The sequence below is a fragment of the Oncorhynchus masou genome, chromosome 25 (assembly GCF_036934945.1).
Source record: "Oncorhynchus masou masou isolate Uvic2021 chromosome 25, UVic_Omas_1.1, whole genome shotgun sequence".
In the NCBI taxonomy this organism is placed as follows: domain Eukaryota; kingdom Metazoa; phylum Chordata; class Actinopteri; order Salmoniformes; family Salmonidae; genus Oncorhynchus; species Oncorhynchus masou.
In genome coordinates, this window is record NC_088236.1 from 9,410,378 (window position 1) to 9,431,115 (window position 20,738).

General features: G+C 45.5%; 2 protein-coding genes across 3 annotated transcripts in view; one reads left to right on the plus strand and one right to left on the minus strand.

The window, feature by feature from the left end:
• Positions 1–13,903, plus strand: part of erap1b (endoplasmic reticulum aminopeptidase 1b) — a 25,301-nt gene extending 11,398 nt beyond the window's left edge. The window contains exons 11-19 of the mRNA XM_064936636.1: positions 2,707–2,864; positions 3,094–3,173; positions 3,276–3,459; positions 8,503–8,659; positions 8,828–9,012; positions 9,146–9,307; positions 11,904–12,044; positions 12,317–12,398; positions 12,630–13,903. Of these exons, the coding sequence (XP_064792708.1) occupies positions 2,707–2,864; positions 3,094–3,173; positions 3,276–3,459; positions 8,503–8,659; positions 8,828–9,012; positions 9,146–9,307; positions 11,904–12,044; positions 12,317–12,398; positions 12,630–12,815 (1,335 nt within the window). The 3' untranslated portion in view covers positions 12,816–13,903. The remainder of the gene's footprint in view (positions 1–2,706; positions 2,865–3,093; positions 3,174–3,275; positions 3,460–8,502; positions 8,660–8,827; positions 9,013–9,145; positions 9,308–11,903; positions 12,045–12,316; positions 12,399–12,629) is intronic.
• Positions 13,602–19,066, minus strand: gtf2h2 (general transcription factor IIH, polypeptide 2). 2 transcript variants are annotated; one of them, XM_064936639.1, is made up of 11 exons: positions 19,022–19,066; positions 17,765–17,868; positions 17,109–17,223; positions 16,927–17,013; positions 16,755–16,805; positions 16,337–16,391; positions 15,999–16,104; positions 15,791–15,881; positions 15,153–15,348; positions 14,885–15,055; positions 13,602–14,560 (listed from the first exon to the last, which is right to left on the minus strand). In XM_064936639.1, the coding sequence occupies exons 2-11, from the start codon at positions 17,818–17,820 to the stop codon at positions 14,307–14,309; spliced, it is 1,182 nt and encodes a 393-aa protein (XP_064792711.1). In that variant the 5' UTR covers positions 17,821–17,868; positions 19,022–19,066; the 3' UTR covers positions 13,602–14,306. The 2 variants fall into 2 exon arrangements, with proteins under 2 accessions (XP_064792711.1, XP_064792710.1); XM_064936638.1 differs by lacking the exon at positions 19,022–19,066 and adding an exon at positions 18,363–18,823.
• Positions 19,067–20,738: the final 1,672 nt, after the last annotated feature.

Genomic DNA, 20,738 nt, shown 5'->3' on the forward strand with positions numbered 1-20,738 from the left:
AACACACTGTTACAGTCAACCCCCTCCACAGTCAACACACTGTCACAGTCAACACACTGTCACAGTCAACCCCCTCCTACACACTGTCACAGTCAACACACTGTTACAGTCAACACACTGTTACAGTCAACCCCCTCCACAGTCAACACACTGTTACAGTCAACCCCCTCCTACACACTGTCACAGTCAACCCACTGTCACAATCAACCCACTGTTACAGTCAACCCCCTCCTACACACCGTCACAGTCAACACACTGTTACAGTCAACACACTGTTACAGTCAACCCCCTCCACAGTCAACACACTGTCACAGTCAACACACTGTCACAGTCAACACACTGTCACAGTGCACACTAACAGTCAACACATTGTAACTGTCAACACACTGTAACTGTCAACACACTGTCACAGTCAACCCCCTCCTACACACTGTCACAGTCAACACACTGTCACAGTCAACACACTGTCACAGTCAACCCCCTCCTACACACTGTCACAGTCAACACACTGTTACAGTCAACACACTGTTACAGTCAACCCCCTCCACAGTCAACACACTGTCACGGTCAACACACTGTCACAGTCAACCCCCTCCACAGTCAACACACTGTCACAGTCAACACACTGTCACAGTGCACACTAACAGTCAACACACTGTAACTGTCAACACACTGTAACTGTCAACACACTGTCACAGTCAACCCCCTCCTACACACTGTCACAGTCAACACACTGTCACAGTCAACACACTGTCACAGTCAACACACTGTTACAGTCAACGCCCTCCACAGTCAACACACTGTCACAGTCAACACACTGTTACAGTCAACACATTGTTACAGTCAACCCCCTCCACAGTCAACACACTGTCACAGTCAACACACTGTCACAGTCAACACACTGTCACAGTGCACACTAACAGTCAACACACTGTAACTGTCAACACACTGTAACTGTCAACACACTGTCACAGTCAACACACTGTCACAGTCAACCCCCTCCTACACACTGTTACAGTCAACACACTGTTACAGTCAACACACTGTTACAGTCAACCCCCTCCACAGTCAACACACTGTCACGGTCAACACACTGTCACAGTCAACCCCCTCCACAGTCAACACACTGTCACAGTCAACACACTGTCACAGTGCACACTAACAGTCAACACACTGTAACTGTCAACACACTGTAACTGTCAACACACTGTCACAGTCAACCCCCTCCTACACACTGTTACAGTCAACACACTGTCACGGTCAACACACTGTCACAGTCAACCCCCTCCACAGTCAACACACTGTCACAGTCAACACACTGTCACAGTGCACACTAACAGTCAACACACTGTAACTGTCAACACACTGTAACTGTCAACACACTGTCACAGTCAACCCCCTCCTACACACTGTTACAGTCAACACACTGTCACGGTCAACACACTGTCACAGTCAACCCCCTCCACAGTCAACACACTGTCACAGTCAACACACTGTCACAGTCAACACACTGTCACAGTGCACACTAACAGTCAACACACTGTAACTGTCAACACACTGTTAACTGTCAACACACTGTCACAGTCAACACACTGTCACAGTCAACACACTGTCACAGTCAACACACTGTCACAGTCAACACACTGTCACAGTGCACACTAACAGTCAACACACTTTAACAGTCAACACACTGTAACAGTCAACACACTGTAATTGTCAACCCACTGTCACAGTCAACCCACTGTCACAGTCAACCCCCTCCACAGTCAACCCACTGTCACAGTCAACCCACTGTCACTGTCAACACACTGTCACTGTCAACACACTGTCACAGTCAACACACTGTAACAGTCAGCACACTGTAACAGTGCACACACTGTCACAGTCAACCCACTGTAACAGTACACACACTGTAACAGTGCACACTAACAGTCAACACACTTTAACAGTCAACACACTGTAACAGTGCACACTAACAGTCAAAACACTGCAACTGTCAACACACTGTCACAGTCAACACACTGCAACTGTCAACACACTGTCACAGTACACACTAACAGTCAACACACTGTCACAGTACACACTAACAATCAACACACTCCACAGTCAACACAGTGTAACAGAACACACTAACAGTCAAAATACTGTTACAGTCAACACACGTACTGTCAACACAATGTAACAGTCAACACACTAACAGTACACCCTAACAGTCAACACACTAACAGTCAACACTGTCACAGTCAGCACACGTTAAGTCAACACACTAACAGTCAATACAATGTAACAGTCAACACACTGTAACAGTTAATGTCTTATGGTGTTCATGTCCTGTGTCCTTCCTGGCTTGTTGTAGAAGTGGTACTCAGGTGACTGTGTGTGTGTGTGTGTGTTGTAGAAGTGGTACTCAGGTGACTGTGTGTGTGTGTGTGTGTTGTAGAAGTGGTACTCAGGTGACTGTGTGTGTGTGTGTGTGTTGTAGAAGTGGTACTCAGGTGACTGTGTGTGTGTGTTTGTGTTGTAGAAGTGGTACTCAGGTGACTGTGTGTGTGTGTGTGTGTGTGTGTGTGTTGTAGAAGTGGTACTCAGGTGACTGTGTGTGTGTGTGTGTGTTGTAGAAGTGGTACTCAGGTGACTGTGTGTGTGTGTTTGTGTTGTAGAAGTGGTACTCAGGTGACTGTGTGTGCGTGTGTATTTGTGTTGTAGAAGTGGTACTCAGGCGATCAGCTGGATGTGAGGGCCATCATGGACACGTGGACGCTGCAGGAGGGGTTTCCCCTGGTCACTGTAGAGGTCAGGGGTCGCCAGGTCAGACTCAGCCAGGAGAGATACCTCAAGACCGACGATCCCTCACAGACACACGGGTAAGATAATTCCCACTCCTTTCCTATTTTCTGGTTTTATTGAACAGATGTCAGTGAGAGAGAATGTGTCAGAGGGCAGTAGGGAGGATTTGAACCCTCTTTGACTGTGCAGTTGGAACTAGATGTCCAGGAAACATCATAGTTTCATTTCCTTTGTAGAGATGGTAATTCAGGTGTTTGTGAATAACCAAGTCATTCAATATTAACTCCTGACCCCACCCACATTCAGCTTCCTGTGGCAGGTTCCTCTGACCTACATCACGAGCAGCTCCAACACAGTGCATCGCTTCCTGCTCAAGACCAGGACAGGTAGGCGTCTCTGTCTGGGGTTTGTGACCTAACAGTTCTAGCATTAGTCTCGCCTGGTAACAGTACAGTTACAGTATACTAACTTACTACGTCCCCCTCTAGATGTGCTGCACCTACCAGAGGAGGTGGAGTGGGTCAAGTTTAACGTGGATATGAGTGGTTACTACATGGTCCATTACGAGGGGGAAGGCTGGCGTTCTCTGACCTCCCTGCTGCTGACCAATCACAGGGCTCTGAGCTCCAACGACTGCGCCTCCCTCATAAACAATGTCTTCCAATTGGTCAGGTCAGTCTGTCAACGTAGTGTATAATATTGTAAAATGTTTGTTTTTTTCAATATGTCGTTTTTTATGTATACTGCTCAAAAATATAAATGCAACATTCAACAATTTCAACTATTTTACTGAGTTGCAGTTCATATGAGGAAATCAGTCAATTGAAATAAATGTATTAGGCCCTAATCTATGTATTTCACATGACTGGGCAGGGGCGCAGTCATGGGTGGGCCTGGAAGGGCATAGGCCCACCCACTGGGGAGCCAGGCCCCACCCACTTGAGGGCCAGGCCCAGCCAATGGGAGTGAGTTTTTCCCCACAAAAGGGCTTTATTACAGACAGAAATAGTCCTCAGTTTCATCAGCTGTCTGGGTGTCTGGTCTCAGATGATCCCTCAGTTTCATCAGCTGTCTGGGTGTCTGGTCTCAGATGATTCCTCAGTTGAAGAAGCCGGATGTGGAGGTCCTGGGCCGGTGTGGTTACACGTGGTCTGTGGTTGTGAGGCTGGTTGGACGTACTACCAAATTCTCTAAAACAACATTGGAGGTGGCTTATTGTAGAGAAATGAACATTCAACTATCTGGCAACAGCTTTGGTGGACATTCATGCAGTCAGCATGTCAATTGCACGCTCTCTCAAAAGAGAGATCTGTGTCATTGTGTCATTGTGTTATGTGACAAATCGGCGCATTTTAGAGTGGCCTTTTATTGTCCGTGTATAATGATCATGGTGTTTCATCAGCTTCTTGATATGCCACAACTGTCAGGTGGATGGACGATCTTGGCGAAGGAGAAATGCTCACTAACAGGAATGTAAACTAATGTGTGCACAACATTTGAGAGAATTAAGCTTTCTGTGCGTATGGATCATTTCTGGGATCTTTTCAGCTCATGAAACATGGGACCAACACTTTACATGTTGCGTTTATATTTTTGTTCAGTGTATTTATGTATGTCAAATTGTTGTGTTTAAGAGAGTTTCTCCAATTTTTGAAAAAACAAACTCTTCCACATTTTTTTAAAATGTCTTGATTGGTTAGAATGGGCAACGTACGCAGGGTTGTTACGGCGACCGTATTACCGCCTGTTACTGTAATTTAAATATACCAATGTGTTTTCATTAATTGAATTCCCTTAAGTCAAAGGGAACTTTAAAAGTACATTCTGAGTTCATTCTGACCCCCCTAGCACATACACAGGACACACAACACAACTGAATTAACTTTTGACCCCCCCAACATTATCGATCACCACTTAGCTGACAGTTCTAATTAACAGAAAACCTAGGAATGCACTCACTTCCTTATCTAAAACACCCCAGAGCTCAGTTTTGTCGGTTCAACCAGAGGTTAACTACCTTATCTGTTTACTTAATCCACAACCCATTCGTTTCTGCCTAGTTGGAATGGTGTTCATTAACTTTACTCCTTGTCCGTGTCACACAATCCCTTTTTAGGAACTCATAGTGTTAATCAGATATAATAAAACAGAGTATGAGTTTACTTAGTTACAGTTCCATTTAAAATGCTTTGTTCAGTCATTTAATCATATTTTCCCAACACCGCCACAACCGGCAGTCACGAATCATGACCGCAGTCACATTCCACATGGCCGTTGAGTCACGGTAACTAACTCCAAAATTGCACTCTGATGTCGCTGATGGTTGTTAGTAGCCTACCAAACTTGCTAACGGCCAGTCGCTAATGGCCTGATACTCGGTGCTCTATTTTCCCTGTAATCAATCCAAATACTATCGAGAATCTAATCAAACTCTACATGACAGCCCTGGCATTCAGTTGGAGCAGACTGTTGCATAGTGAGAGCCAGCTCCTCATAGCTGGTTGATGCATGGAATGAACCAATGCCCAGCGTGAACAGTCTAAGGCAAGAAACAGCGCATGCATATTTCTTTCAAATCATAGTCGCAGGCATCACGATGTATCCCAGCCCATAGACCTATATGTTTTGACAAGGTTTGTATCACAACTAAAGTGGCCAAATAATTCTAAGCATAGCCTATAGGCATAGGACCCCTGGAACAGGGTTGGAGAGCACATCGCCTACAGAGTCGGAACAGAGTTGGAGAGCGCATAGCCTACAGAGTCGGAACAGGGTTGGAGAGCACATCGCCTACAGAGTCGGAACAGGGTTGGAGAGCGCATAGCCTACAGAGTCGGAACAGGGTTGGAGAGCACATAGCCTACAGAGTCGAAACAGGGTTGGAGAGCGCATAGCCTACAGAGTCGGAACAGGGTTGGAGAGCGCATAGCCTACAGAGTCGGAACAGGGTTGGAGAGCGCATAGCCTACAGAGTCGGAACAGGGTTGGAGAGCGCATAGCCTACAGAGTCGGAACAGGGTTGGAGAGCGCATAGCCTACAGAGTCGGAACAGGGTTGGAGAGCGCATAGCCTACAGAGTCGGAACAGGGTTGGAGAGCGCATAGCCTACAGAGTCGGAACAGGGTTGGAGAGCGCATAGCCTACAGAGTCGAGTGGAACGTGTTCTTATAAGCCCAGTCATTGTGTAAAAAAAATAATTGTTTTGACGTGCCACTATTTACAAGAGGATTCCAACTTTCTAATACTGCTATATTTATTGTTCAATTCTTAACATGAAGCACATTTAATCTGTTTACAACCTGTGTAGCCTACCTGGTATATTAAAATGTAACCGCGGTGTGTGTGTAGCCTACCTGGTATATTAAAATGTAATCGCGGTGTGTGTGTGTATCCTACCTGGCATATTAAAATGTAACCGCGGTGTGTGTGTAGCCTACCTGGCATATTAAAATGTAACCGCGGTGTGTGTGTAGCCTACCTGGCATATTAAAATGTAACCGCGGTGTGTGTGTAGCCTACCTGGTATATTAAAGTGTAACCGCGGTGTGTGTGTAGCCTACCTGGCATATTAAAATGTAACCGCGGTGTGTGTGTATCCTACCTGGCATATTAAAATGTAACCGCGGTGTGTGTGTAGCCTACCTGGCATATTAAAATGTAACCGCGGGTAACCTCTTGGTGAATGAGAGACTGATGGAGTGTGTGCAGCCTACCTGGCATATTAAAACGTAACCGCGGGTAACCTCTTGGTGAATGAGAGACTGATGGAGTGTGTGCAGCCTACCTGGCATATTAAACCGTAACCGCGGGTAACCTCTTGGTGAATGAGAGACTGATGGAGTGTGTGCAGCCTATGTAAGAAACAGAGAAGAGCGTATGCCTTTCATGAGACTTTAAATTAGAGTGGCATCATGCAGCCTTGTATTATAGATCAAAACAACAGCCGAAGGGTTTGTATCACAACTAAAGTTACATTATAACTGTGAGCATATAGGAGGACTTGTTTCAACATGATCACTTTAACCGCTCAACACAGAATAGTCACATGTGTGCTGTCCCCTTTTCTCCTTTGTAGTGTTGGTAAGGTAGGACTGGACACAGCCCTGAACCTGTCCCAGTATCTTTCCCTAACACCATGTCCCCTTTCTCCTTTGTAGTGTTGGTAAGGTAGGACTGGACACAGCCCTGAACCTGTCCCAGTATCTTTCCCTAACACCATGTCCCCTTTCTCCTTTGTAGTGTTGGTAAGGTAGGACTGGACACAGCCCTGAACCTGTCCCAGTATCTTTCCCTAACACCATGTCCCCTTTCTCCTTTGTAGTGTTGGTAAGGTAGGACTGGACACAGCCCTGAACCTGTCCCAGTATCTTTCCCTAACACCATGTCCCCTTTCTCCTTTGTAGTGTTGGTAAGGTAGGACTGGACACAGCCCTGAACCTGTCCCAGTATCTTTCCCTAACACCATGTCCCCTTTCTCCTTTGTAGTGTTGGTAAGGTAGGACTGGACACAGCCCTGAACCTGTCCCAGTATCTTTCCCTAACACCATGTCCCCTTTCTCCTTTGTAGTGTTGGTAAGGTAGGACTGGACACAGCCCTGAACCTGTCCCAGTATCTTTCCCTAACACCATGTCCCCTTTCTCCTTTGTAGTGTTGGTAAGGTAGGACTGGACACAGCCCTGAACCTGTCCCAGTATCTTTCCCTAACACCATGTCCCCTTTCTCCTTTGTAGTGTTGGTAAGGTAGGACTGGACACAGCCCTGAACCTGTCCCAGTATCTTTCCCTAACACCATGTCCCCTTTCTCCTTTGTAGTGTTGGTAAGGTAGGACTGGACACAGCCCTGAACCTGTCCCAGTATCTTTCCCTAACACCATGTCCCCTTTCTCCTTTGTAGTGTTGGTAAGGTAGGACTGGACACAGCCCTGAACCTGTCCCAGTATCTTTCCCTAACACCATGTCCCCTTTCTCCTTTGTAGTGTTGGTAAGGTAGGACTGGACACAGCCCTGAACCTGTCCCAGTATCTTTCCCTAACACCATGTCCCCTTTCTCCTTTGTAGTGTTGGTAAGGTAGGACTGGACACAGCCCTGAACCTGTCCCAGTATCTTTCCCTAACACCATGTCCCCTTTCTCCTTTGTAGTGTTGGTAAGGTAGGACTGGACACAGCCCTGAACCTGTCCCAGTATCTTTCCCTAACACCATGTCCCCTTTCTCCTTTGTAGTGTTGGTAAGGTAGGACTGGACACAGCCCTGAACCTGTCCCAGTATCTTTCCCTAACACCATGTCCCCTTTCTCCTTTGTAGTGTTGGTAAGGTAGGACTGGACACAGCCCTGAACCTGTCCCAGTATCTTTCCCTAACACCATGTCCCCTTTCTCCTTTGTAGTGTTGGTAAGGTAGGACTGGACACAGCCCTGAACCTGTCCCAGTATCTTTCCCTAACACCATGTCCCCTTTCTCCTTTGTAGTGTTGGTAAGGTAGGACTGGACACAGCCCTGAACCTGTCCCAGTATCTTTCCCTAACACCATGTCCCCTTTCTCCTTTGTAGTGTTGGTAAGGTAGGACTGGACACAGCCCTGAACCTGTCCCAGTATCTTTCCCTAACACCATGTCCCCTTTCTCCTTTGTAGTGTTGGTAAGGTAGGACTGGACACAGCCCTGAACCTGTCCCAGTATCTTTCCCTAACACCATGTCCCCTTTCTCCTTTGTAGTGTTGGTAAGGTAGGACTGGACACAGCCTTAGACCTGTCTCTGTATCTGTCCAAGGAGACAGACATCATGCCTGTCACCCAGGGTCTGGGGGAGCTGGTCCCTCTCTACAAACTGATGGAGAAGAGAGACATGGAGGGTCTGGAGAACCAGATGAAGGTAAGAGAGTCTGGTTCCTCTTCAGGTTTCTTTCTTCCAGAGCTTTTGTCACTGTGCTTCTGCTTGCTCTTCGGGGACTAGAGGTTGTGACAACTGTTGATGTAAAAAAGGGCTTTATCAATACGTTTGATTGATGGATTGAATAGAGATATAATATCTGTTTGTCAGGGCTACATCGTGGAGCTGTTCCGGGGTTTGATAGACCGTCAGACGTGGAGTGACGAGGGCTCTGTTTCCCAGAGGGTTCTAAGGAGCTACCTGCTGCTGTTCGGTTCTGTCAGGAACCATCCCCCCTGTGTCGCTACCGCCACTCACCTCTTCAACAAGTGGAGGGCCTCCGACGGCAACATGAGGTCAGAGGTCAAACCATTCAATTCAATGAAAAAAAAAACATTTTTTTTGTCCTGAAGGTAAAGAGAGAAAAGAAGGAGAGCATGCTAGAGTATTGGGACAACCCCCACTCTCTCTCTCTCTCTTCTTCCTCAGTCTCCCCAGTGATGTCAGCTTGGCGGTGTTTGCCATCGGTGCTCGTGACCCCGAGGGGTGGGATTTCCTCTTTGAGAAGTACCGCCATTCGCAGCACACATCTGTCAAGAGCCGCATCAAGTCTGCCCTGTCCATCAGCCCTCTGCAACACAAGCTAAAGCGGTGGGTTAACATGAAGAACGTCTCAGAAATATCTCTCCTGCTTACATCACTCAGAACTATCTCTCCTGCTTACATCACTCAGAACTATCTCTCCTGCTTACATCACTCAGAACTATCTCTCCTGCTTACATCACTCAGAACTATCTCTCCTGCTTACATCACTCAGAACTATCTCTCCTGCTTACAGTCCTCAGAACTATCTCTCCTGCTTACATCACTCAGAACTATCTCTCCTGCTTACATCACTCAGAACTATCTCTCCTGCTTACATCACTCAGAACTATCTCTCCTGCTTACAGTCCTCAGAACTATCTCTCCTGCTTACAGTCCTCAGAACTATCTCTCCTGCTTACATCACTCAGAACTATCTCTCCTGCTTACAGTCCTCAGAACTATCTCTCCTGCTTACAGTCCTCAGAACTATCTCTCCTGCTTACAGTCCTCAGAACTATCTCTCCTGCTTACAGTCCTCAGAACTATCTCTCCTGCTTACAGTCCTCAGAACTATCTCTCCTGCTTACATCACTCAGAACTATCTCTCCTGCTTACAGTCCTCAGAACTATCTCTCCTGCTTACAGTCCTCAGAACTATCTCTCCTGCTTACAGTCCTCAGAACTATCTCTCCTGCTTACATCACTCAGAACTATCTCTCCTGCTTACAGTCCTCAGAACTATCTCTCCTGCTTACATCACTCAGAACTATCTCTCCTGCTTACATCACTCAGAACTATCTCTCCTGCTTACATCACTCAGAACTATCTCTCCTGCTTACAGTCCTCAGAACTATCTCTCCTGCTTACATCACTCAGAACTATCTCTCCTGCTTACAGTCCTCAGAACTATCTCTCCTGCTTACATCACTCAGAACTATCTCTCCTGCTTACAGTCCTCAGAACTATCTCTCCTGCTTACAGTCCTCAGAACTATCTCTCCTGCTTACAGTCCTCAGAACTATCTCTCCTGCTTACAGTCCTCAGAACTATCTCTCCTGCTTACAGTCCTCAGAACTATCTCTCCTGCTTACAGTCCTCAGAACTATCTCTCCTGCTTACAGTCCTCAGAACTATCTCTCCTGCTTACAGTCCTCAGAACTATCTCTCCTGCTTACATCACTCAGAACTATCTCTCCTGCTTACAGTCCTCAGAACTATCTCTCCTGCTTACAGTCCTCAGAACTATCTCTCCTGCTTACAGTCCTCAGAACTATCTCTCCTGCTTACAGTCCTCAGAACTATCTCTCCTGCTTACAGTCCTCAGAACTATCTCTCCTGCTTACAGTCCTCAGAACTATCTCTCCTGCTTACAGTCCTCAGAACTATCTCTCCTGCTTACAGTCCTCAGAACTATCTCTCCTGCTTACAGTCCTCAGAACTATCTCTCCTGCTTACATCACTCAGAACTATCTCTCCTGCTTACATCACTCAGAACTATCTCTCCTGCTTACAGTCCTCAGAACTATCTCTCCTGCTTACAGTCCTCAGAACTATCTCTCCTGCTTACATCACTCAGAACTATCTCTCCTGCTTACAGTCCTCAGAACTATCTCTCCTGCTTACAGTCCTCAGAACTATCTCTCCTGCTTACATCACTCAGAACTATCTCTCCTGCTTACATCACTCAGAACTATCTCTCCTGCTTACAGTCCTCAGAACTATCTCTCCTGCTTACAGTCCTCAGAACTATCTCTCCTGCTTACATCACTCAGAACTATCTCTCCTGCTTACAGTCCTCAGAACTATCTCTCCTGCTTACATCACTCAGAACTATCTCTCCTGCTTACATCACTCAGAACTATCTCTCCTGCTTACAGTCCTCAGAACTATCTCTCCTGCTTACAGTCCTCAGAACTATCTCTCCTGCTTACATCACTCAGAACTATCTCTCCTGCTTACATCACTCAGAACTATCTCTCCTGCTTACATCACTCAGAACTATCTCTCCTGCTTACAGTCCTCAGAACTATCTCTCCTGCTTACAGTCCTCAGAACTATCTCTCCTGCTTACATCACTCAGAACTATCTCTCCTGCTTACATCACTCAGAACTATCTCTCCTGCTTACAGTCCTCATAACTTGCTGCTCTGCTTTCTTGCTGCTCTGCTTTCTTGCTGCTCTGTATTGCATTAAAACCTCTAAAAGTCTAAACCTTTGAGGTGGGGTCATACCATGGATCATTTAGCTATTTGATTTAGACTTTTAGGACCCCGGTAGGTATAAAAAAAAATAGAGAATTTGGGCTTTACTACTATAGCCCATAGAAATACACTGAATAACATTCATAAATGGAAAAACAGACAGTCCAAAATAAAGATAAGGAATAACGTTTTAAATTATCTGTCCTAAATCTATATCACATATTTAACCCTTTTTATGTTGGCTCAAAACTACCATCATACTTCCATAAATGTTTTAAATTGATACCGGGTTACCTTCAGACGAGTCCCGGGGGGTATGTGGGCGTCGTAGAGCAAAAAGGTTTCATGAGAAGACTTCTGCCGGATGTCTCCTGGTCTGACGCTGTGGCTCTGCCACTTTGCATAGCAGATGCTGTGGTTTGACCTCTCCCTCACACCCCCTGTGTCTCCCCCCCCCTCAGGTTAATGGAGCAGAGTCTTGCGGGCGAGGTGATGAAGACTCAGGACCTTCCTCATGTGGTCATCTCTGTCAGCAGGAACCCCAAAGGGTACAAGCTGGCCTGGGACTTCCTCAGACACAACTGGCACACACTGGTGAAGAAGTGAGTCTGATGATCTTACGCCGTGGTTATACTAGAAACTACCTTGTAGTAAGGAATCACCAAGATCTCCCCTCATGGTGTATCTTCAGAACAGCATGCAAAGCGGAACTGTTGGCTGTTAGCCTCTCCAGCATGGTGTCAGAACTAGCTAGCACAACCCTCCCTCTGATTGATTATTATCTGGGTTGCGTTGCTGTGATCATTTGCATAAAGTTGTCATTTTCTTTTCGCGGTGTCTGTATACCTAACCCCCATGACCTTTTGACCTGTAGGTTTGACCTGGGGTCCCACTCTATCTCAGGCATGGTGACCGGTGTGACCAACCAGTACTCCACCAGGGAGATGCTGGACGAGGTAAGAGTCTGTCGACACAGGTGTTTGATAATACCGCTACTATTACCTTACGTTATTGTAGCTGTATCGTTTTTGTCAGCTGTAATAACTACAAAATTCAAAAGGCACTCAAATGTTACCCTCATAATAACTACCCTACTGTTAGTGTATTACTGTCTGCGTGTTCATAGGCTCACATGTAGCTGTATATAGTAGATGGGCAGACTGATCTTAAACACATGTCTCCTCCAGGTTCGCTGGTTCTTTGACTCTCTGTCTGAGGAGACCGGTTCTGGTCTGAGATGTATTCAGCAGACATATGAGAGCATTGAAGAGAACATCCGCTGGATGGACCAGCACCTGCCCCAGCTAAAGGCCTGGCTGGACAGACAGGCCCAGGGAGCCAGGACAGAGACACGGGACCACGAGGATCTATAGGCCTTCTATGCAGTAGAGGGCAGGGAGGGGTCAAGAGCAAGGTTCCCCAACTAGCGGGCCGAGTTTGGCCCGTAGCTGGTTTTATTTGGCCCCCCCAAGTTTTCTGAGAAAATATTTTTTTTATTGTTGGGACATAAAATATTAAAAACACCAGGAAATCAACCAGCTGATTTTAATTTATTTATCTGTTCCAAAGTATTATCACGCATAATAGGGAGACACGTGATCGTATACAAGCGTAAGCATGGTTTGAAATGATTATGTTTTAGTCAGACATATCTGTTTGGGCTTCTTGCGGTCTCCCCCGCTCAAGAGAAAGATCACCCCTCGGCTGAATCTCGACGATAATCCCTGGTCACATGATCGCAGAATGATTTATGGCTGTGTTTGAGAGCATCAAAACCGGGATGAATTATGCGGAAATTGTGACTAACTGATGTAGAAATAATATTGAGTAGCTATTTATGATGCAAGTTGATTTGTAAATTTGTCAATCTCGACTCACCTTTAAAGAATAATATTTCCTCAGTGCATTGAGCAGTGTTGGGAACACTGGATATCACATTTTTGTCTGAGACAAAGGTCGGCACAAGGTTAAGACCCTAAACTATTTTTTATTTTATTTTTCATCTTTGGTAAATTTATAAGAATTGACTCAGTTAATCAGTTATCCTCACCTCAACTTAAAAACAGACGTGTCTACGACTCAGTTTGTCATTTTTTTGTGTGATGAATTTATTATACAATACTGTCAGCATAAATATTTGTGAGCCTTTGTTTTATATATATATATATAATGGTTGTTCCCACTTTAGGGGATCATAACCACCATTAGATTCTCCACATAAGCGTTACCTTGGTTACTGTTCCCAGGAGAAACAGCCCAGTCCTGCATCTCAGAGGAGGCTCCTTCTATTGCATTTGTTGCCTCACTTGTGTTGACAAAATGTTGACAAGAATTTGTATTTTGTTAAAATACTGAAATGAAAAATATTGATTGTAAAACTCTGTAATTTATTTGAAGGCTCTGGCTAAGAGATAGGGACAGACAGACGAGTCTAAATGAATAAAGAGAACATACAATAAGATCTCTACAAAAGAGCTGAAGTTTATTGAAAAGGTTTGGTCCATTCTATGCTGCTGCCAGGGCCATCTGGCACTAGCCAACCGGCACTAGCCAACCGGTGATATCGATGCTCAGAGTTTCAGCAGTTCCATCTCAATCCAACCATCATTGAGGTAAAGTCAGTCCTCTAGCTTTAGATGTCAGCCTGGATACAGAACAACTCCAAAGTCAACTCCAAGCAATACGGCCAAAGTCAATTCCAAATTTCCTAGCAACACAACTCCAGAGGTAAATTCTGTAAGGGCCCAAAGCACTGAAGGCCCTCCAAATTAGTAAACATCTTTAAAGTGTGTGCAGGTATATTGGCACTTGTCTTGAGGTTTCCTATAAGTCCTACATAGTCCTCTACTTTTGACCAGAGCATCTCAGGGGGCACTGCGGCTGTGGATGCAAGAGGGGCAGCAGTGCAGCGTGTCATGAATGAACAGGTCACACTCCACGCAGAACACACTGTTGCACGACGGACATGTGAACACACTCTTGTCTTTCAGCTCCCCCTGGCAGGCTTCACAGAACCTCTCTGTGTGGTGCAGCAGCAGAGGACTCTCCTGGAAGGCCTCCAGGGGGAAGAGGTGGTGGAAGGAGCGGGCCAGGTGAGGAGCGGAGACCAGTGTCAGCCCTGGGGGAACACACACACTTTAGTCACGTGTCTGTCGTAGTACACACACACGGGTCATCTCAATGTATGTACGCAGAAGGTATTTCCCAAAATGCCTTCCTCCCGAAGTGTGCACTTGTTCACTTCCCGATATGAAAGGAAATTATTGCTATGAGAAACTCCTTCGAGCCCGTGCCTACAGCAAACCAATGCATTAAAATGATGGAAATAGTAAACGAGTGAAGGAGGAGAGACGATTGGGACAAACACTCAGCTAGACACCACACACCAGACTTAAAACACTCGGTAGGCACCACAGACTTTAGTCAGCTAGGCACCACGTACCACAGACTTTACACTCGACAGGTAGCTCAGTGTACTTGGCCTGGCACTGTGGACAGAAGTACCCTCCCATAGACAGACCGGGACCACCACTAGTGCTGTCCAGATGGGCCTGGCTGAAAGACGGCTTGGCATCCTGGTCTGATAGAGAGGCTATGGTGTGCTGCGGGAAACCTGGAGGGAGAGAGAATAGAAACACTGGAGCTCAGAAATAACGTTGTGTGGTTAGGACTGAGCCAGTCTATGTGCTGAAGCTCTGTGTGTGTCTGACCCATGCGTATGAGGGAACACTCGGAGGAGGAGGTAGCAGGAGGAGGCTTCACATGAAACATCAGCAGCTCCCTGAAGTGGCTCTCATCCAGGATCACATGGTACGACCCCCCGGTCTCCTTGGTGAGCACCGTGCAAACACGCACCTCGGCTGACAGGCCAATCACAGACACACGGATCTTCAGAGCCTTCAGAGTCTGATGGAGAACAGAGAAAACACCAGAGATATGAAATGTGAGGCACCAGTGAGAGATCAGGGCGAGATCAGGGAGAGATCGGTGAGAGATCAGAGATATGAAATGGGAGACACCAGTGAGAGATCTGAAATGGGAGACACCAGTGAGAGATCAGGGAGACAAGGAGAAAGACCACATAGAAACTACACCAGAGTTTCTACATGAGACAAAACACCAGAGAAAAACATCTGGGGAAAGTGAGAGATAAAATGATGAACCTTTATTTAACCTGGCAAGTCAGTTAATAAGAACAAATTCTTATTTACAATGACGGTCTACACCTGCCAAACCCAGACAACGCTGGGCCAATTGTGTGCTGCAGTATGGGACTCCCAATCACGGCCGAATGTGATACAGCCTGGATGTAAGTGATAGAGACAGAGACAGCCAGATCTGCTGTTACCTTGACCAGCTCGTAGATGTTAGCTGGGTCACATGTGGTGAGACTACTGAAGATGATGAGGACTTCTCTGCTGCTGTGGCCTGGCATGTGTCTGAGGAGAGACAGAGGGTGATGGTGAAAAGACAAAGTGGATCATACATCTTGGGACAAAATAAAAGTATATGGATATACACACCACACACACACACACACACCACAGGAAGCATACTTGAGAGTCTGCATGGCCAGGCTGAGGGAGTTATATAGAGAGGGTTCTCCTCCACACGTAGAGTCCTTTGCCTTCTTCAGGGCATCAATGTGCTTCTTTGGGTTCCCTGTTGATAGAATAACAGCACTGTTAGCAGAATTGTAACCAGCACACAACTTACATGCACTCTCAAAACACCAGCAAGCCACAAACGTCAATGCCTACAATGGAAAATAAAATCTATAAAAATGAAAACTATTTTAAACATGCAAAAAAAAAAAAAAAGTACAGCACTTATATTGAATAAGCTTAGGGGAAATTGGGACACCTCGTAGAATGACCCAAGGCTGACCTCTCACCTGCCAGGTCAGTCAGCTTCTCCGCTCTCTTGTTCTTTGTGGTGATGATGCCCACCTGAAGAGGAGACCATAGGAGGGACTAAGTTCTCTTAGCTTACTAGACCATAGAGTAGGAGGATGACAACACACCGTTGCTGACATAGCAAACCATCAAATGTATTTCATGAAGCCCTTTTTACATCCGGAGGTGTCACAAAGTGCTTTACAGACACCCTGCCGAAAACCCCATAAGAGCAAGCAATGCAGGTGCAGTGGTATCTGTGGCCAGAAGAAAAACTCCCTAGAAAGGCTGGAACCTGGGAAGAAACCTAGAGAGGAGCCAAGCTCCAAGGGCTGCTTACATTGACAAACGCTCAGGAACAAAATGACAGTGGGACAACAAAACCCACTCTAATTGAATGGTGGAACGAGGGCCTACCTGACTGATGGGGTTCTGGTCAAAGTATTCCTCAACAAAATATTCCACCAGCTGCAGAGTTGAAGAGAGAGAAAACAAATCACAAAATATTTTTCAGCTCCATATGTTTCACAAGTATTTGGATTCGTCCTCATCTCCACCATCCCCTCCTCTTCCTCCTCCTCCTCCTCACCTTGAGTGTAGAGGTGAGGCGATTGGGTTTCAGGTCCTGGTCTTCCATGGTTCTAGAGGTGTCAATTACCACGTACAGGTGGCGCATCTGGAACACGCGATATTGTAGTGTTATCACTATTACTTTACTGAAGAAGAACATGGCATCTGAGAAGGCAAATAGAGGGTGAGGGATCAACTCACCATCCCAAGCCGAACTTGTCCATGACTCTCAAACACCCTTTTCCTTTTGGCCTGGAAAAGGATTTCCTCTACAGTGGCTTTGAGAGATCCAGACTCATCCTCCTTCAAGATCTCCCTATATGGACAGACAGACAGACAGACAGACAGACAGACAGACAGACAGACAGACAGACAGACAGACAGACAGTCAGTCAGTCAGTGTCTGCATTTCAGTGGTCAGGCTGTTGCAGCCTCACTGTAAACCAAAGTCGAGGAGTTTAGTCGGGGGAGGTGCATCTGTGACAGCCAAAAGTCAGACACTAATGTGTGTTTTTAACAGCGAGGCTCAGATCAACATGGCAGTGTTGCCATTCTTTATAAAAGATGTTTTTAACACACAAACTAAAATCATGCGTGTACATTACACAGCCAATTAGTGAGAAAGAGCCTCAACAACATGTATTTATTCACTGCGGGCCACTCACGAATTACGGCAAATTGGTTCCCGTTTCAGTCGTGTCTTTGGTGATGTTCGATTGAGTCAAACAATAACACCCTAACGACTGGTTGCCAATAGAGCCTCTTACTCTTGGAGTTGGTGAAGAGCAAATGTAAAAACGCACACAACAGTCCAATAATTATATTCATCCTAAGCTCACGTTTAGTGAGCGCCTTACCATGTTCGCTCATAACCTCCCTCCCAACGCTTGGCTCTCTCTGGCTCTTCGTCCATCTTGATTGAGTCAACCTCCAAATGCAGTTCAATCAAAAACTGAAGTATCTGTATAAATGACAAGAGGGTGAATTAGAAGCTTTAAAAACGTTGTAATGCTTTGTAGCTATTATATTATAAACCGTGGCATTATCATGCAAATACAATTATTTTCAAAAACAACAGAGCTGCCAACTCATCATCCCTATACCAGTACTTATGTATATTGGTTGGAAAATGTAGCAATCACAAGCACTCGATCCGTCAATTCTCCTTTAAACCCAGGAAGCAGTCATTCCACTAACCATTCATCAGCTTTTCAAGATTAATAATGTCAAAATACGTTCGGAATTTGCCAAAGAATGGCGTTTCGCTGAGCAACTATCGTCATTACTACCTTTTTGACGGTATGTACTTCCAAAAATAGTCTAAATAAAAAGTTACATGCAATCGAATGAATGCCAGTTTTGCACATCCTGCAATATTACTAATGGATTTAAAACACAAAATAAAGCTTAGTTAGAAATATACCACTTTAAAAGTACCCTATATTGTCTACTTACATTAAATAGTATTGCGTCCCGTGTAGCGCGGGTGAAACAACAGATAGGTATGGCGTTCATAAACTGTTGAAGATGATCAAATCAATGACCTTTTCTGCTGCTGGATCAGCCGAACTGTGCGTGGTAGTAATTTGTGATTTTATTGGTGGTGCAGAAGAGGTGGATTTGGCATTTTCTCAAAAACGATACGATTATTTTCGGTTGCGTGTAACTTTGTATTTTGATTTTAAGGGGGTGGAGTACATACCGGCCGGAACGGCAGTAACGTCATTACGATACTAACGTTAGTTGCTCAGCCAAACTCAATTCTTTGGTAAGTACCAAACGTATGACATTAATCTTGAAAAGCTGGAGAATAGCAAATTGAATGGGCTTAAAGGAGAATCGCCATATTCAACGTCTCCTGTAAACCCAAGATTCTGGTTCAGCAGCGCCAAAGATATTTTATAACTAACTCATTGTCTATGGCTGCTGCGCCTTGCTGTGAAACTGGCGGATGTTATTCGAATGCATTGCTAAATTAATCGTCTACATTTCATGAATGAGTTACTCGACTAAATTAGTTAAATCGTCGGCTGAATGACTGTACATTAGTTTAATATGATATAGAAATAGAAACATTCAAATAAGATTAAAACAAAAACACAACATTCGCATACCTGCTGAAGGAAGCAACCATGTTTGGTGTAACAGAAGAGCTTCCCGCCCCAGGAAACATGGTTTAAAGGAAAAAATAGTTCCGACTTCAGATTTTTTTGGGGCGAGCAATGGGTAAACTTATGTTTTTGTGGATGATGAGCTCATAAATTGCAAGTAAATGTCCAGAAACTATTGTCATTAAAAACGTTTAAAGTTTAGTATTTAAGTGGACAGTTTAGACAGCAATAAGTTCTATCCTACCACGCCCATAATACTGCTCCTTTTATTCTCTGTCCCCAACGCACTAGACGACCAGTTTTGATAGCTTTTAGGCATACCCTCATCCTACTCCTCTGTTCCTCGGGTGATGTGGAGGTTAACCCAGGCCCTGCGTGTCCCCAGACACTCTCATTTGTTGACTTCTGTAACCGAAAAAGCCTTGATTTCATGCAAGTTAACATCAAAAGCCTCCTCCCTAAGTTTGTTTTACTCACTGCTGTAGCACACTCCACCAACCCTGATGTCCTTGCCGTGTCTGAATCCTGGTTTAGGAAGGCCACAAAATGTGGAGATTTCCATCCCCAACTACAACATTTTCCATCAAGCGAGAACTGCCAAAGGGGGAGGAGTTGCAATCTACTGCAAAGATAGCTTGCAAAGTTCTGTCATACTTTCCAGGTCTATGCCCAAACAGTTTGAGCTTCTAATTTAAAAAATGAATCCCTCCAGAAATAAATCTCTCACTGTTGCCGCCTGTTATAGACCCCCCTCAGCTCCAAGCTGTGCCCTGGACACCATATGTGAATTGATTGCCCACCATCTATCTTCAGAATTCATTCTGTTCGGTGGCCTAAACTGGGATATGCTTAACACCCTGGCAGTCCTACAATCTAAGGTAGATGCCCTCAATCTCACACAAATTATCAAGGAACCCACCAGGTACAACCCTAAATCCGTAAACATGGGCACCCTCTTAGATATTATTCTGACCAACTTGCCCTCCAAATACACCTCTGCTGTTTTCGATCAGGATCTCAGCGATCACTGCCTGCATCCGCTATGGGTCTGCGGTCAAACGACCACCCCTCTTCACTTTTAAACACTCCCTAAAACACTTCTGCGAGCAGGCCTTTCTAATCAACCTGGCCCGGGTATCCTGGAAGGATATTGAACTCATCCCGTCAGTTGAAGATGCCTGGTTGTTCTTTAAAAGTTGTTTCCTCACCATTTTAAATAAGCATGCCCCTTACAAAAAATGTAGAACTAAGAACAGATATAGCCCTTGGTTCATTCCAGACCTGACTGCCCTCGACCAGCAAAAAACATCCTGTGGTGGACTGCACTAGCATCGAATAGTCCCCACGATATGGAACTTTTCAGGGAAGTCAGAAACGAATACACGCAGTCAGTCAGGAAAGCAAAGGCTAGCTTTTTCAAACAGACATTTGCATCCTGTAGGTCTAACTCCAAAAAGTTTTGGGACACTGTAAAGTCCATGGAGAATAAGAGCACCTCCTCCCAGCTGCCCACTGCACTGAGGCTAGGTAACACTGTCACCACTCATAAATCCACGATAATCGAGAATTTCAAGAAGCATTTCTCTACGGCTAGCTATGCTTTCCTCCTGGCTATTCCAACCCCGGCCAACAGCTCCGCACCCCCCGCAGCTACTTGCCCAAGCCTCCCCAGCTTCTCCTTCACCCAAATCCAGATAGCAGATGTTCTGAAAGAGCTGCA